The sequence below is a fragment of the Salvelinus sp. IW2-2015 genome, unplaced genomic scaffold, assembly GCF_002910315.2.
Source record: "Salvelinus sp. IW2-2015 unplaced genomic scaffold, ASM291031v2 Un_scaffold1034, whole genome shotgun sequence".
In the NCBI taxonomy this organism is placed as follows: Eukaryota; Metazoa; Chordata; class Actinopteri; order Salmoniformes; family Salmonidae; genus Salvelinus; species Salvelinus sp. IW2-2015.
Genome location: NW_019942696.1, coordinates 54,317 through 69,540, shown reverse-complemented (window position 1 = coordinate 69,540; position 15,224 = coordinate 54,317). Strand labels below are relative to the sequence as shown.

Sequence of the window (15,224 nt, the reverse complement as noted above, 5' to 3'; positions counted from 1 at the left end):
TTCACTGGGTCTCGAGCAAAAGAATCATCATAAATTATGAAAATAGTGATTGGTCCATATATGTGTGGGCTGGATTGCTATTGATAAATCATATTTTTACATGAATCATTAATCTATCAGAGGGTATATCTGGGTGTTAGCCTGAGAACATACTTTCGAAATGTTTGTGTCCCAGTTTGATAAGAAACTTTGTGTACATGTCACAGTTCTAGATGTTTTGGAACTATTWAAAAATTGTGGGGGGGAAAATAAGGCTCAATTGAAGCAGTGTGTTTGTTACTTACTGCACTGACCCGGTGCAGAGCCTCCACCTGCAGGTCRTGGAAAAGGGAGGTGAGCAGCTTGATGGAGTGGTTAGCCAGGATCACTGACAGGACGCCAAAGCCTTGATGTCTGAGACGAGATAACAGAGACATGTTTCKTAATAGTCTCAATGAAACAGCAAAGACACTTTTTTTTTAATTTAAAAATAATAATAATTTTTAAATATTTATTTAAAAAAATAAAAATATAAAATTTCGGTCTTTCTTTAATACTTTCAGGTCCAAAGTTTGAAAATAAAAAATATATTCTCAAATAGTTAAATATTGCTTGGAAATGTAGACAGTAAGGATCGTTAGTTATCATTTTATGTTAGTTTCATGGAGATTGCTGTATGCAATCTTACCATCAACCACTTACTGACTGACTTCATTGTCCCCAAGGGGAAATGTTGTTGCAGTGTCATGTACACGTTTGAAGTGGCGTTTTAAATACAAAACCAAATCGACAATACAGCTTTCATAACAGTTACATACTTAACAGGGTTTAGAAACTACAAGAGAGCTACCCACCCTTTGGCAGGGCCCAGTTTAGGGGAGCCTGCTCCGTCCTTGGTGCGGGCGGCGATGTCTCGGACCCTGAGAGCGGCCAGAGGGTCCTTCTCTTTGCCCTTGTCAGCCAGGGCCGTGGGACTCAGGTTCAGGATCAGGTAGAGGCTGTTCAGCAGACACCACGCTCCCAGCAGCTGGAAGTTCTGGTAATGCTCTCCTCCGGCTCTGCGGGAGCTGCTGATGGCCTGGCCYATCATTTCGTAGATGTCCAGCTGTTTGAAAAACCACACATGAGAAATTAACTCAATCATAAGACAAGAATGTGTTTCCCTAATATCCTATTTATTGAAGTAGGGGATTATTTTTMGGGGGGTTTAAAATTAAACACTGAACGTAACAAAACATTAACACCTGCTCTTTCCATGACATAGACTAACCAGGTGAATCCAGGTGAAAGRTATGATCCCTTATTGAGTTCACTTGTTAAATCCATTTTAATCAGTGTAGATGAAGGTGGAGGAGACAAGGTTAAAGAAGGATTTTTAAGCCTTGAGACAATTGAGACATGGCTTGATATTGAAGTGCCTTTGAACAGGGTGTGGTAGTAGGTACCAGGCGCACCGGTTTGAGTCAAGAATTGCAACGCGGCTGGGGCTTTTTCACACTCAACAGTTTCCCGTGTGTATCAAGAATGATCCACCACCCAGAGGACATCCGGCCAATTTGAGTCAACATGGGCCAGCATCCCTGTGGAACGCTTTCGACACCTTGTAGAGTCCGTGCCCTGACGAATTGAGGCTGTTCTGAGGGCATAAAGGGGGCGCAAACCAATATTACAAAAAAGGTGTTCTTAATTGAATGTTTTGTAACACTCGTGTATATGTAACGGATGTGAAATGGCTAGCTAGTTAGCGGTGGTGCGCGCTAATAGCCTTTCAATCGGTTACGTCACTCGCTTTGAGACCTTGAAGWAGTGTTTCCCCTTGCTCTGCAAGGMCCGCGGCTTTTGTGGAGCGATGGGTAACGATGCTTCGTGTGTGTGGCTGTTGTTGATGTGTGCAGAGGGTCCCTGGTTCGCGCCCGGGTCGGGGCGAGGGGACGGACTTAAGTTAAACTGTTACGTATATACTTACACATTTCTGTACGATGGTAGCAGCGTCATTTTCATAGTCCTCCTCTTTGGAGCTGGTGGAGGCTGTGCGAAGCTGCAGGCCGCTGCCCACCTGCAGGATGGCCATGCACGTGGCAACGCTCACACCTGGCGGAGAGGAGAAACACAGATTACAGATTCACCATTGACCGACTGAGAAGCACAGATTACAGATTCACCATTGACCGACTGAGAAGCACATATTACAGATTCACCATTGACCGACTGAGAAGCACATATTAAGTGATTGATAGTTGGTATATGCAGCAGTCATTTTGGTATTCGGCGGTTTACTCTGAGGAACTACCGAAACGGTGATTTATGTCAGACAACATAGACAGCAGCTCTGTAGCGACGAGATGATGACTTTGGAATAATAGGGTCATCAAATTAAACTAATATAATATACAAAACAACTGAAATATAAAGTAAAGTGAATAAATMATGGTTAATAAGTGATGAGCAGTAATGGACAGTCACTACCATCATGGGGCTTGTATGAACTGTTTTAGTCTGTGTTGTCACAGCATTCAACCCACATAATGCATAGTGCATTTAATGTTGAAAAAAWATATATAGAATAAAATCATGGAAATCTGTGATAATCTGTTTATAATATAACCGAAACGACCTAAAAAAAAGTACTAAATCGCTCAGCGGTATCAGCTTGAAAAGTTGCCGTTTGACGAGCCTCTGCCATTTTAAAAAGGGACAGTACACTCCTATATGTAACCAAAGCAGAGACGGAACCCAACACGAGCCCCATATAACGTACCTGCGTAGAGGCAGCTGAGTGCCAGCACAGTCATGTCCAGAAGTCTCCCAGGAGTCAGGGGCTCCAGGACAGGCAAGGACAAGGTGTCCAGGGCCATGGTCACATCTATCACAAGGGAGTGAAACCTGAAGAGGGGGGGAGACAAGGTCAGAGGTCATACACACACAAATGTCAGAGACACAGGGGAAAAACACTGAGGTAAGCACTGGTAGTATGTCAAAAGAACGCGAGAGCCACAGAGTGCACTATAAATAACCTTGTGGGGCTCTGATTGGTGGCATACTTATGCCCCAGCTAACACACCTGACTCCAATAATCAACTCATCATGATCTTCAGTTTAAAATGCAATTAGTTTAAAACAGGTATGTTTGCTACAGATGGGCCCCCGAGGACTGGAATTGCCCAGGCCTGCTTATAGAGAGGGACAGTATGTTGGAGGACCAGAGAAACCTGTCAGGTGAGACAAGTTGGTTTGTTGGCAAAGTTCTAAAAAAACACACCCCCCAAAATTCCCACAAACCTACCCGTTGCGGACAGCAGTTGCGTCTCCGACGGTGGCGGGCATGATGAAGAAGGAGTTGGCTGAGACTGCGTCRTGGAACCGGTTGATATAGCGCAGGAAGTAAGGGAGGTTGAGGCAGACACGCAGCAACTTCTCCGACCCGCCCAGTTCCTGGAGACTGGACACGTTCTGGGACACGAAGGCATTCTTCATTTTGGCCTGGAAGGTCTGGTCTGTCGTSGCCTGGTCCTCACTCTCACTCTCCGCCTATACAGACAGCACAACAAAACAAAAACAGTAAATCAGACTTTTTTAATGAATAGAAAATTGGTGGTTTAGAAGTGAAGACCCAGATACTTGATACAATTGACATGAAACCAATTTATTAATTTTTAATAAAAAAGCTCATAATACATAAGCTACAACTTAAGTAAATATCCCTTCAAATGCAAAGTGAATATAATCAAAACAATCCCCATCCGCTCTCCCAGTTCCACAGTCCCCATCCACTCTTCAAGTTTCCACCGCGCAGTCCCCATCCGTCTCTCCCCGTTCCACCGCACAGTCCCTATTCACCGCTCCCCTTCCGACCCCACAGTCCCTATTCTCCTCTCCGCCCCGTTCACCCCACAGTCCCTATTCACCGCTCCCCTTCCACCCCCACCAGTCCCTATTCACCTCGTCCCTCGTTCCACCCCACCATCTCCTTTTTCACTCTCCCCCGTTCCACTGCACGTCCCTACATCACCTCTCCCCGTTCACTGCACACCCTTTCATCCGTTCTCCCGTCTCACCGCACAGTCCCTATTCACCTCTCCCCGTTCCACCCCCACAGTCCCTATTCACCTCTCCCGTTCCACCCCCACAGTCCCCTATTCACTCTCCCCGTTCCACCCCACAGTCCCTATTCACCTCTCCCCGTTTCCACCCCACAGTCCCTATTCACCTCTCCCCGTTCCCTGCAACAGTCCCTATTCTCCTCTCCCCGTTCCACCCACCAGCCCTATTCTTCACCTCCGTCACACCCATATTCACCTCTCCCCACGATTCCACCCACAGTCCCTATTCTCCTCTCCCCGCTTCACTGCACAGTCCCTATTCACCTCTCCCGTTTCCACGGCCCTATTCACCTTCCCGTCTTCCACCCACCAGTCCCTATTCTCCTCTCCCCGTTCCATGCACCAGTCCCTATTCACCTCTCCCCGTTCCACAGTCCCTATTTCACCTCTCCCCGTATCCACCCCACAGTCCCTATTCTCCTCTCCCCGTTCCACTCCACAGTTCCCTATTCTTCCTCTCCCCGTTCCAGCCCACAGTCCCTCATTACTCCTCTCCCCGTTACCACAGTCCCTATTCTCTCTCCCCGTTCCACAGTCCCTATTCACCTCCTCCCCGTCCACCCCACCACGTCCCTATTCCGCTAATCCCCTTTACAACTGACCTGTGTGCGTCCGAGGGAGAGGCCAGCACGGTGAGGTCAGGGTTGAACACAGAGGTCAGCTGATTGAAGAAATTCATCTGCTTACTTCCTTGTGTCGCCAGCTCGGGTTCACTGGAGACAGCACCTCCTTCTGGTCCTCCACTGAGAGAGAGGAGGAGAACACAGGGCAGAGTGAGACACACTGGTATAGAACAGACTGGTATAGAACAGACTGGTATAGAACAGACTGGATGTAAGAACAGAGTATAGAACAAGACTGGTAAGAACACGACTGTATAGAACAGACTTTTAAAGACATATAGAAAACATAGACAAACACATGCAGCTCAGGAGAGGAATCTCCTTCTGGAGAGACACAGAACACACAGGCATGGACATAGACGAAAATATTGACACAGACTAAAATGACACAGACATTAGTGACCCACGGTAGACATTAGTGACCACGGTAGACATTAGTGACCCACGGTAGACATTAGATGACCCACGGTAGACACATTAGTGACCCACGGTAGACATTAGTGACCCACGGTAGACATTAGTGACCCACAGGTAGACATTAGTGACCCACGGTAGACATTAGTGACCCACTGGTAGACATTAGTGACCCACGGTAGACATTAGTGACCCACGGTATAGCCGAAACTTGGATACTACAACATGAAAAAATGGTTCGATACTAGAATTTTTGTTACTTTCAGTACTTCTGTCAAACAAGTCTGTCTATAGCACAGCCAATGTCCCCCATGGAGCGCACCATGCCTGCTGCCACTGCTAGCCTGCACCCTGCCTGCCTCCACTGTCTAGCCTCACTGGAGGTCTGGCCTGCACCTGCCTGCTCCACTTCTAGCCTTCACTGGGAGTCTGGCTGCACCATGCCTGCTCCACTGCTAGCCTTCACTGGGAGTCTGGCCTGCACCATGCCTGCTCCACTGCTAGCCTGCACTGGGAGTCTGGCCTGCACCCTACCTGCTCCACTTCTAGCTTCACTGGGAGTCTGGCGCTGCACCATGCCTGTTCCACTGCTAGCCTTCACTGGGAGTCTGGCCTGCACCATGCCTGTCCACTGCTAGCCTGCACTGGGGTCTGGCCTGCACCTGCCTGTTCCACTGCTAGCCTTCACTGGGAGTCTGGCCTGCACCATGCCTGCTCCACTTATCCTGCACTGGGAGTCTGGCTGCTAGCCCTGCTGCCTCCGACTTCTAGCCCTCACTGGGAGTCTGGCCTGCACCCTGCCTGTCCACTGCTAGCCTTCATCTGGGAGTCTGGCCTGCACCATGCCTGTTCACTGCTAGCCTTCACTGGGAGTCTGGCCTGCACCATGCCGTTCCACTGCTAGCCTGCACTGGGAGTTCTGCCTGCACCATGCCTGTTCCACTGTAGCCTTCACTGGAGGTCTGGCCTGCACCATGCCTGCTCCACTGCTAGCCTTCACTGGGAGTCTGGCCTGCACCATGCCTGCTCCACTGCAGCCTTCACTGGGAGTCTGGCCTGCCCCTGCCTGCTCCACTGCTAGCCTTGCACTGGGAGTCTGGCCTGCACCATGCCTGTCCACTGCTCAGCCTGCACTGGGAGTCTGGCCTGCACCTGCCTGCTCCATTCTAGCCTGCATGGGAGTCTGGCCTGCACCATGCCTGCTCCACTTCTAGCCTTCACTGGGAGTCTGGCCTGCACCCTGCCTGCTCCACTGCTAGCCTGCACTGGAGTCTTGGCCTGCACCTGCCTGCTCCCACTGCTGCCTGACCCTGCCTGCTCCTTTAGCTTTTATTCTGCCTGCACCATGCCTGCTCCACTTCTAGCCTTCACTGGGAGTTTGGCCTGCACCATGCCGTTCCACTCTAGCCTCACTGGAGTCTGGCGCTGCACCATGCCTGCTCCACTGCTGCCTGCACTAGGAGTCTGGCCTGCACCATGCCTGCCTCCACTTCTAGCCTCATTGGGAGTCTGGCCTACTCCTGCTCCACTGCTAGCCTTCACTGGAGGTCTGGCCTGCACCCTGCCTGCTCCACTTCTAGCCTTCACTGGGAGTCTGGCCTGCACCATGCCTGTTCCACTGCTAGCCTTCACTGGGAGTCTGGCCTGCACCATGCCTGTTCCACTGCTAGCCTTCACTGGAGTCTGGCCTGCACCATGCGCTGTTCCACTGCTATGCCTGATGGCCTGCACCATGCCTGCTCCACTTCTAGCCTGCACTGGGAGTCTGGCCTGCACCATGCCTGCTCACTATCTCACTGTAGTCCTGCACCTGCTGCTCACTGCTAGCTGCACTGGGAGTCTGCCTATGGCCTGTGCTTCCACTGCTAGCCTGCACCCTGGCCTGCCCAGCTCTTAGCCTTCACTGGAGTCTGGCCTGCACCATGCCTGCTCCACTTCTAGCCTTCACTGGGAGTCTGGCCGCTGCCATGCCTGTTCCACTGCTAGCCTCTCACTGGGAGTCTGGCCTGCACCATGCCTGCTCCACTTCTAGCCTTGCACTGGGAGTCTGGCCTGCACCCTGCCTGCTCCACTGCTTAGCCTGCCACTAGAGTCTTCCTGCCTGCATGCTGCTCCACTTCTAGCCTTCACTGGGAGTTGCCTGCACCTGCCTGCCTCCACTGCTAGCCTGCACTGGAGCTGGCCTGCACCCTGCCTGCTCCACTGCTAGCCTGCACCCCTGCCTGCTCCACTTCTAGCCTTCACTGGGAGTCTGGCTCTCCACCATTGTCTCTACTGCTAGCCCTCCATGGCCTGCTCCACTGCTAGCTGCACTGCCTGCACCACTGCCTGCTCACTTCTATTGCACTGGGAGTCTTGGCCTGCACCCTGCCTGCTCCACTTCTAGCCTTCACTGGGAGTCTGGCCTGCACCGATGCCTGCTCCACTGCTAGCCTTCCACTGTTGTGGAGTCTGCCTGCACCCTGCCTGCTGCGTCCACTCGGCTGCCTTCACTGGGAGTTGGCCTCACCATGCCGTTCATCTACTCACTGGGAGTCTGGCCTGCACCCTGCCGTCCCACGTTGCTAGCCTGCACTGGGAGTCTGGCCTGACCATCTTGCCATCCTGTGCCTGACTGCCTGCCCACTCTTAGCCTAGTCTGGCCAGCATCATGTTAGCTCCATAACTCATGCTCTCTGTGGTACGTGGTGGTTGCTGCATCATGTTAGCTCACCACCCATGATGCACAGTAGTTAACACAATTGTAATAATGCGACACGGCATAATGAAAATATTGAAAATGTTAATTACTGTTCGCAAATTACAAGCCAAACATAGATACATGTAGATTTGTAGGCCACAGTGCCTTCAGCAAAAGAATTCACACCTCTTAACATGTTCCACATTTTTGTTGTTTACAGCCTGCATTTAAAATGAGTTAAATGTATATTTTGTGTTCACTGGCCTACACACAATACACCATAACGTCAGTGGAATTTGTTTTAGAATTTTGTTTACAATATTAATTACAAATAAGTATTCAACCCCTTTGTTATGGCAAGCCTAAATAAGTTCAGAAGTAAAAATGTGCGCAAGTCAACACAATTAGATGGACTCACTTCGTGTTCAATAGTGTACCTCATGTCTGTACTCCACACATACAGATAATTGTAAGGTCCCTCAGTCGAGCAGTGAATTTCAAGCACAGATGCAACCACAAAGACCAGGGACGTTTTTCAGTGCCTCGTAAAGAAGAGCACCTATTAGTAGACATTGAATATCCCGTTGAGCATGGTGAAGTTATTAATTACACTTTGGGTGGTGTACCAATACACCCAGTCCACTACAAAGATACAGGCGTCCTTCCTAACTCAGTTTCCCGGAGAGGAAGGAAAACGCTCAGCGATTTCACCATAGAGGCCAATGGTGACTTTAAAACTGTTACAGAATTGAATGGCTGTGATAGGAGACAATTGAGGATGGACCAACATTGTAATTTCCCACAATACTAACCTAATTGACTAAGTCAAAAGAAGGAAGCCTGTACAGCATAAAAAATATGCCAACACATACGTAGGCCCTAAAGTAAAACTGCAAAACATTTGGCAAAGAAATGTATACCCTGAATACAAAGAGTTGTGTTTGGGGCAAATCCAACACAACATCACTGATTACAACTTCATATTTTCAAGAATAGTTGTGGCTGAATCATGTTATGGGTATGCTTGTCATCGGCAGGTTTATTTCTTATAAAAAATAACGTAATAAAGGCCTTTCGAGTGGCGCAGCTGTCTAAGGCATCACTACAGACCCGGGTTTGTTTTCAGGCTGTGTCACAACCAGCCGTGAGCAGGAGTCCCATAGGGCGCCGTCTGGGGTAGGGGGGGGGCTTTACTTGGCTCATGGGGCTCTAGCGACTCCTTGTGTTGGGCCGGGAGCCTGCAGGCTGACCTCGGTCGTCAGTTGAACTCTGTTTTCTCCAACACATTTGTGCGTCTGGCTTCCGGGTTAAGCGGGGGCAGCATTTTCACGTTTGGATGAAAAGCGTGCCCAGAGTAAACTGCCTGCTACTCAGTCCCAGTTGCTAATATATGCATAMTATTAGTAGATTTGGATAGAAAACACTCTGAAGTTTCTAAAACTGTTTGAATGATGTCTGTGAGTATAACAGAACTCATATGGCAGGCAAAAACCTGAGAATAAATCCAACCAGGAAGTGGGAAATCTGAGGTTGGTCGGTTTTCAACTCATTCCCTATTGAAGATAGTGGGATATGGGTCATGTTGCACTTCCTAAGGCTTCCACTAGATGTCAACAGTCTTTAGAACCTTGTCTGATGCTTCTACTGTGAAGTGGGGCCGAATGAGAGGGGAATGAGTCAGAGGTCTGGCAGAATGCTATGAGCTCGTGACACTCGTTCACGTGAGAGCGAGCTCTGTTCCATTTACTTTTCTACAGACAAAGGAATTCTCCGGTTGGAACAGTATTGAAGATTTATGTTAAAAACATCCTAAAGATTGATTCTATACTTCGTTTGACATGTTTCTACGGACTGTAATATGACTTTGTCTGAACTTTTGCCTGGACTTGCCCGAGCGTCGTGAGTTTAGATTGTGTACTGGTCGCGCGAACAACAAGGAGGAATTTGGACATAAATGATGGACATTATGGAACAAATCAAACATTTGTGGAACTGGGATTCCTGGGAGTGCATTCTGACGAAGATCATCAAAGTGAATATTTATAATGCTATTTCTGACTTATGTTAACTCCAACATGGCGGATACCTTCTTGGGTTGGTCTGAGCGCCGTACTCAGATTATTGCATGGTTTGCTTTTTCCGTAAACTTTTATTTTATTCTTATTTTTTTATTTTTTTATATCTGACACAGCGGTTGCATTAAGGAGAAGTATATCTTTAAATCTGTGAATAACACTTGTATCTTTTATTAATGTTTATTTTGAGTATTTCTGTGATTTGATGTGGCTCTGTGCAAATTCCTGGGATGTTTTGGAGGCAAAGCCAAATGTAAACTGAGGTTTTTGGATATAAATATGAACTTGATCGAACAAAACATACATGTATTGTGTAACATGTTGTCCCGGGAGTGTCATCTGATGAAGAATATCAAAGGTTAGTGATTAATTTTATCAATATTTCTGCTTTTTGTGACTCCTCTCTTTGGTTGGAAAATCGCTGTATGCTTTCTGTGACTAGTTGCTGACCTAACATAATGATATGTTCTGCTTTCGCCGAAAAGCTTTTTTGAAATCGGACACTGTGGTTGGATTAACGAGAATTGTATCTTTAAAATGGTGTCTAATACTTGTATGTTTGAGAAAATGGAATTATGAGATTTCTGTTGATTGAATTTGGCGCACTGCAATTTCATTGGCTGTTGGCGAGGGAACCCCAGTCCTAGACAGGTTAAAGCATACAAGGCTGTCTCTTGAAATGTAATGCGTTTCAAATGTAATGATATTGAACTCAAAACGATGCCCAACGATTGGACAGGGCAGGAGCTGAGTTTCTGGATCGAGTGACATTCTATGACTGACTAATATGCATTTTTTTTTTTTTTAACTGTGGTATTGTTTTGGTATTCGAGACACTAAACATGGTACCGTGACAACACTAGAGGACAAACAGGTCTACAACACAGACACACAAATACAGAAAAACACTCAAGCACACACACAGATACACAACCCCGTCTCTGGGCAGGGACCAATGACCATCCATGTGGGAATGTGAAAGGGCTAAATCCCTACTGACATAAGCAGGGGAACAAAGCTCCCTTTCTGCCAGCCCAGCACTAGTCAAATAACACTGGTCCATAGACTGATGATGAGATGCTGTCTAGACCAATAGACTAGAGTATGGGATAGAATCTAATAGAAGTAAAATAGAATATCTTCTAAATAACAGTATATAGGGCCCTATAAAAWTGTATTCCCTACTTTTTCAGGTTTCTGTAAAAAAATAAAAAATAATAATAATTAAAAGAAATCAGGTTTTCGCTATAATTATTATTTAAACAAATTTAAAATCACATTTTTTTTTTTTTTTAAATAGGAAAACAATTTGATGTTGCAAGTCCACAACACAATGCTTAAACCACATGACGAGACCACTTTTGAGGTCTTGGGGGAAAAAAATCTAAGAAAATGTCAATTTTACGGGTGTCGTTACCCTTTAATACAAGTGTGCCCTTTAGCACTCATGTGATGGCAGAGTTTGCTTAACAAATGGCCACTGGATTTATGCAAATATTCAGGATACCATTCTGCCAGGTAGGCATAGGTAGTGAAAGGGGCAGTGCAGTTAAAAATGTGATTWCCTTATTCTATATTTCCACACTTCGAGATCAAAATAACTCAATMTTCACATTTTCAGTGTTGCCTTTTTGGTGTAATAGCTGTTTGAAAATATATATATTTTTTTTATTACCTAAGAAAATAAAATTTATAAAAAAAAGACGAATATAAAAACTAAAATAGGGAATTTCAGCCTGTTCAGGTGGGATGGAACTTCTGGCCCACATGTCACAATGTGATCTGATTACAATAGACCAATGACTATTCATCTGGGTAAGGGGATGGGCTCTAGACCATCCAAATCAACCAATCAGAGCTGTGTAGGAAACAAATTAAGATATTTTCATAACGCCCACACGATCAGACTGAGCGACATACAGTGATTTAAAAAATAAAAATGACAAAGACTGCATGTGGGCTTTAACATTTAATTGAAAATATTTTTGGGGAAAAGCCATTCCATCTGTACAAGAAGAAGGTTATTTAATAAGCATTTTATTTAATAAGCAGTTATTTAATAAGCATTTTAGCTAATGGCTACACAAACTGTAGACATACAGCACCTCACACACACACACACACACAGGGCCATTCATGTGCCGTTTCAGAAAGCTGCATTGATGTATTGTGATTAACTTGGGCAAATTAATGCATTTTCTAACAAGTTCAATACATTTTAGAAAAGTGTTGAATTCCGTTTTAAAATGTCTGGATTCCATGATACCGTCGGGGTTCTCCGCCGCGCAGATTTTAGAGGGTCCTAAATATACAGGTTTCATAGACTGATAGGAGRTAGACCACTAGCGCATGGGATTGGTTTCATACTATTCAACAATAGCTAGGTTTCCATCATATTGAAGACAGATTCGTGTAAATATTCTAAAATAAACAAAGGCATTTTTCACACCAGTGGTGTGTTTCTACCAAATGGACTTGTTGCAGATCAAAATTAGTGCATGGTGACGTAGTGCACGCAAAAGCTTACGTTTTCATGTACCAAATTGAAAATGTGAACACAGATTTTAAAACTCTTATCATTTCACGTTATTCAAATTTAACCAACAAAAAAAAGATCCCACCATGTCAAACGAACAAATTATCTGTTGGCATTTATACATATTTTACCAGAAACTTCCCAGCTAAAAACAATGGATGAAAACGTGATTAGTGACAGGAAACTAAACTGAGCAGCGATCAGTTATTTCATCCCCATGCTTTCAAATCAGAAACTAGTCTCCCTAAGCAGTCAGCTTGCCAACCACAACGGTAACAATGTTTCAGCGTCGGTCTGGGATTTCCCCAGACAAAAAGGCCTTGATAAACTGCCAATTGTTTTTAGGCAATGTTGCTGGCAACAGAATAGGGTATGAGACACTGGAGCAATGATGAGCAAATGGACATGAAMAGTAGATTTTAATATGAAGCATATATATTTTTTTTAACTTAAAACTCAATATCCCCAGCTTGTTGCTGCCTGTTTACTGCCACATCTGTCCTGGAATGTATTATCTAACCAAGAGGTCTCGCCGCTATCCTGGGCATCCACTTAACCTACTACCAGTCAACTCAATGGCAACGCAGATWTAAAGGATGACTAGATTCAGAAAACGGTTAACTTCCCAAATCTAAGCTAGGAAGTATAAATGGTATTCATCCAGCTAATTAAACATTKAAAAATCTAAAACGGAAAAACTAAAATGTAAAAGCTACATGACTAGCTAGCGAATTAGCCTTCTTGTCCCATTGGACTAAGCATACGTTTACATCCGTGGATATGTTTGGCAATTAAACTGAATACAGTATGTATTAACGTATCGTGATATAATATTGTAGTGGAGCAACATATGAGACGTGAATGGCCACCATCTCACACCAACATGGGAGTTGATTTTCTCTCCAAACTGTTACAGACCTATATCCATCCTGCCCTGCCCTTCTAAAATCTTTGAAAGCCAAGTTAACAACAGATCACCGACCATTTAGAATCCCACCGTACCTTCTCTGCTATGCAATCTGGTTACCAAGCTGGTCATGGGTGCACCTCAGCCACGCTCAAGGTCCTAAATGATATCATAACCGCCATCGATAAAAGACAATTCTGTGCAGCCGTCTTCATCGACCTGGCCAAGGCTTTCGACTCTGTCAATCACCGTATTCTTATTGGCAGACTCAATAGCCTTGGTTTCTCAAATGACTGCCTCGCCTGGTTCACCAACTACTTCGCAGATAGAGTTCAGTGTGTCAAATCGGGGGGCCTGTTGTCCGGACCTCTGGCAGTCTCTACCACAGGGTTCAATTCCCGGGCCGACTCTTTTCTCTGTATATATCAACGATGTTGCTCTTGCTGCTGGTGATTCTCTGAACCACCTCTACGCAGACGACACCATTCTGTATATATCTGGCCCTTCTTTGGACACCGTGTTAAGTAACCTCGTCCTTCCGTGGACTCCAACTGCTCTTAAATGCAAGCAAAACTAAATGCATGCATTTCAACCGATTGCTGCCCGCACCCGCCCGGCCGACTAGCATCACTACTCTGGACGGTTCTGACCTAGAATACGTGGACAACTACAAATACCTGGGTGTCTGGTTAGACTGTAAACTCTCCTTCCAGACTCATATCAAACATCTCCAATCCAAAATTAAATCTAGAATCGGCGTACTATTTCGCAACATAGCGTACTACTTCACTCATGCTGCCAAACACACCCTCGTAAAACTGACTATCCTACCGATCCTTGACTTTGGCAATGTCATTTACAAAATAGCCTCCAACACTCTACTCAGCAAATTGGATGCAGTCTATCACAGTGCCATCCGTTTTGTCACCAAAGGCCCATATACTACCCACCACTGCGACTTGTATGCTCTCGTTGGGCTGGCCCTCGGACATATTCGTCGCAAAAACCCACTGGCTCCAGGTCATCTATAAGTCCTTGCTAGGTAAAGCCCCGGCTTATCTCAGCTCACTGGTCACTATAACACCCACCCGTAGCACGCGCTTCAGCAAGTATATTTCACTGGTCATCCCCAAAGCCAAACACTTCCATTGGCCGCCTGTCCTTCCAGTTCTCTGCTGCCAATGACTGGAACGAATTGCAAAAATCTCTGAAGCTGGAGTCTTATCTCCCTCTCTTTAACTTTAAGCATCAGCTGTCAGAGCAGCTCACCGATCACTGTACACAGCCAATCTGTAAATAGCACACCCAACTACCTCATCCCCATATTGTTACCTATCCTCTTGCACCTCAGTATCTCTACTTGCACATCATCTGCACATCTATCACTCCAGTGTTAATGCTAAATTGTCATTATTTCACCACTATGGCCTATTTATTGCCTACCTCCCTACTCTTCTACATTTGCACACACTGTACATATATTGTGTTATTTACTGTACGTTTGTGTAACTCTGTTGTTTTTGGTCGCACTGCTTTGCTTTGGCCAGGTCGCAGTTGTAAATGAGAACTTGTTCTCAACTGGCCTACCTGGTTAAATAAAGGTGAGGGGGGAAAAAATATAATAATAAAATACGGTCGCCATGTATTTTGGAACAGCAGTCGGGAGGGGGCAAGATCAGGTAGGACCATTCCAGCCAATGAAAAGGCAGATACACGCATGTGAACAACAGGTAGAGCTCAAATATAAATTATTTTTTTCTCTCAAAGTTGCCGGGATGTCACGTGTCCTACTTGTCAGTACACTCGTAACAAGCACAGCAAAACTTCTACTCGATCAAGTAAGCCACACGTCACAAATGAGCCATTCCATTTTTTGTTAATCAAATTCAACACCTACTAGGGAAAAAGGA

The 15,224-nt window shown here is 45.8% G+C and overlaps 1 protein-coding gene across 1 annotated transcript in view; it reads right to left on the bottom strand.

Moving 5' to 3' along the window:
• The window catches only part of LOC112069506 (E3 ubiquitin-protein ligase UBR4), a 129,482-nt gene that overhangs the window by 105,881 nt on the left and 8,377 nt on the right, over nucleotides 1-15,224 (bottom strand). The window contains 7 exon segments of the mRNA XM_070438569.1: nucleotides 285-393; nucleotides 834-1,084; nucleotides 1,946-2,070; nucleotides 2,738-2,862; nucleotides 3,263-3,507; nucleotides 4,675-4,761; nucleotides 4,764-4,822. Of these exon segments, the coding sequence (XP_070294670.1) occupies nucleotides 285-393; nucleotides 834-1,084; nucleotides 1,946-2,070; nucleotides 2,738-2,862; nucleotides 3,263-3,507; nucleotides 4,675-4,761; nucleotides 4,764-4,822 (1,001 nt within the window).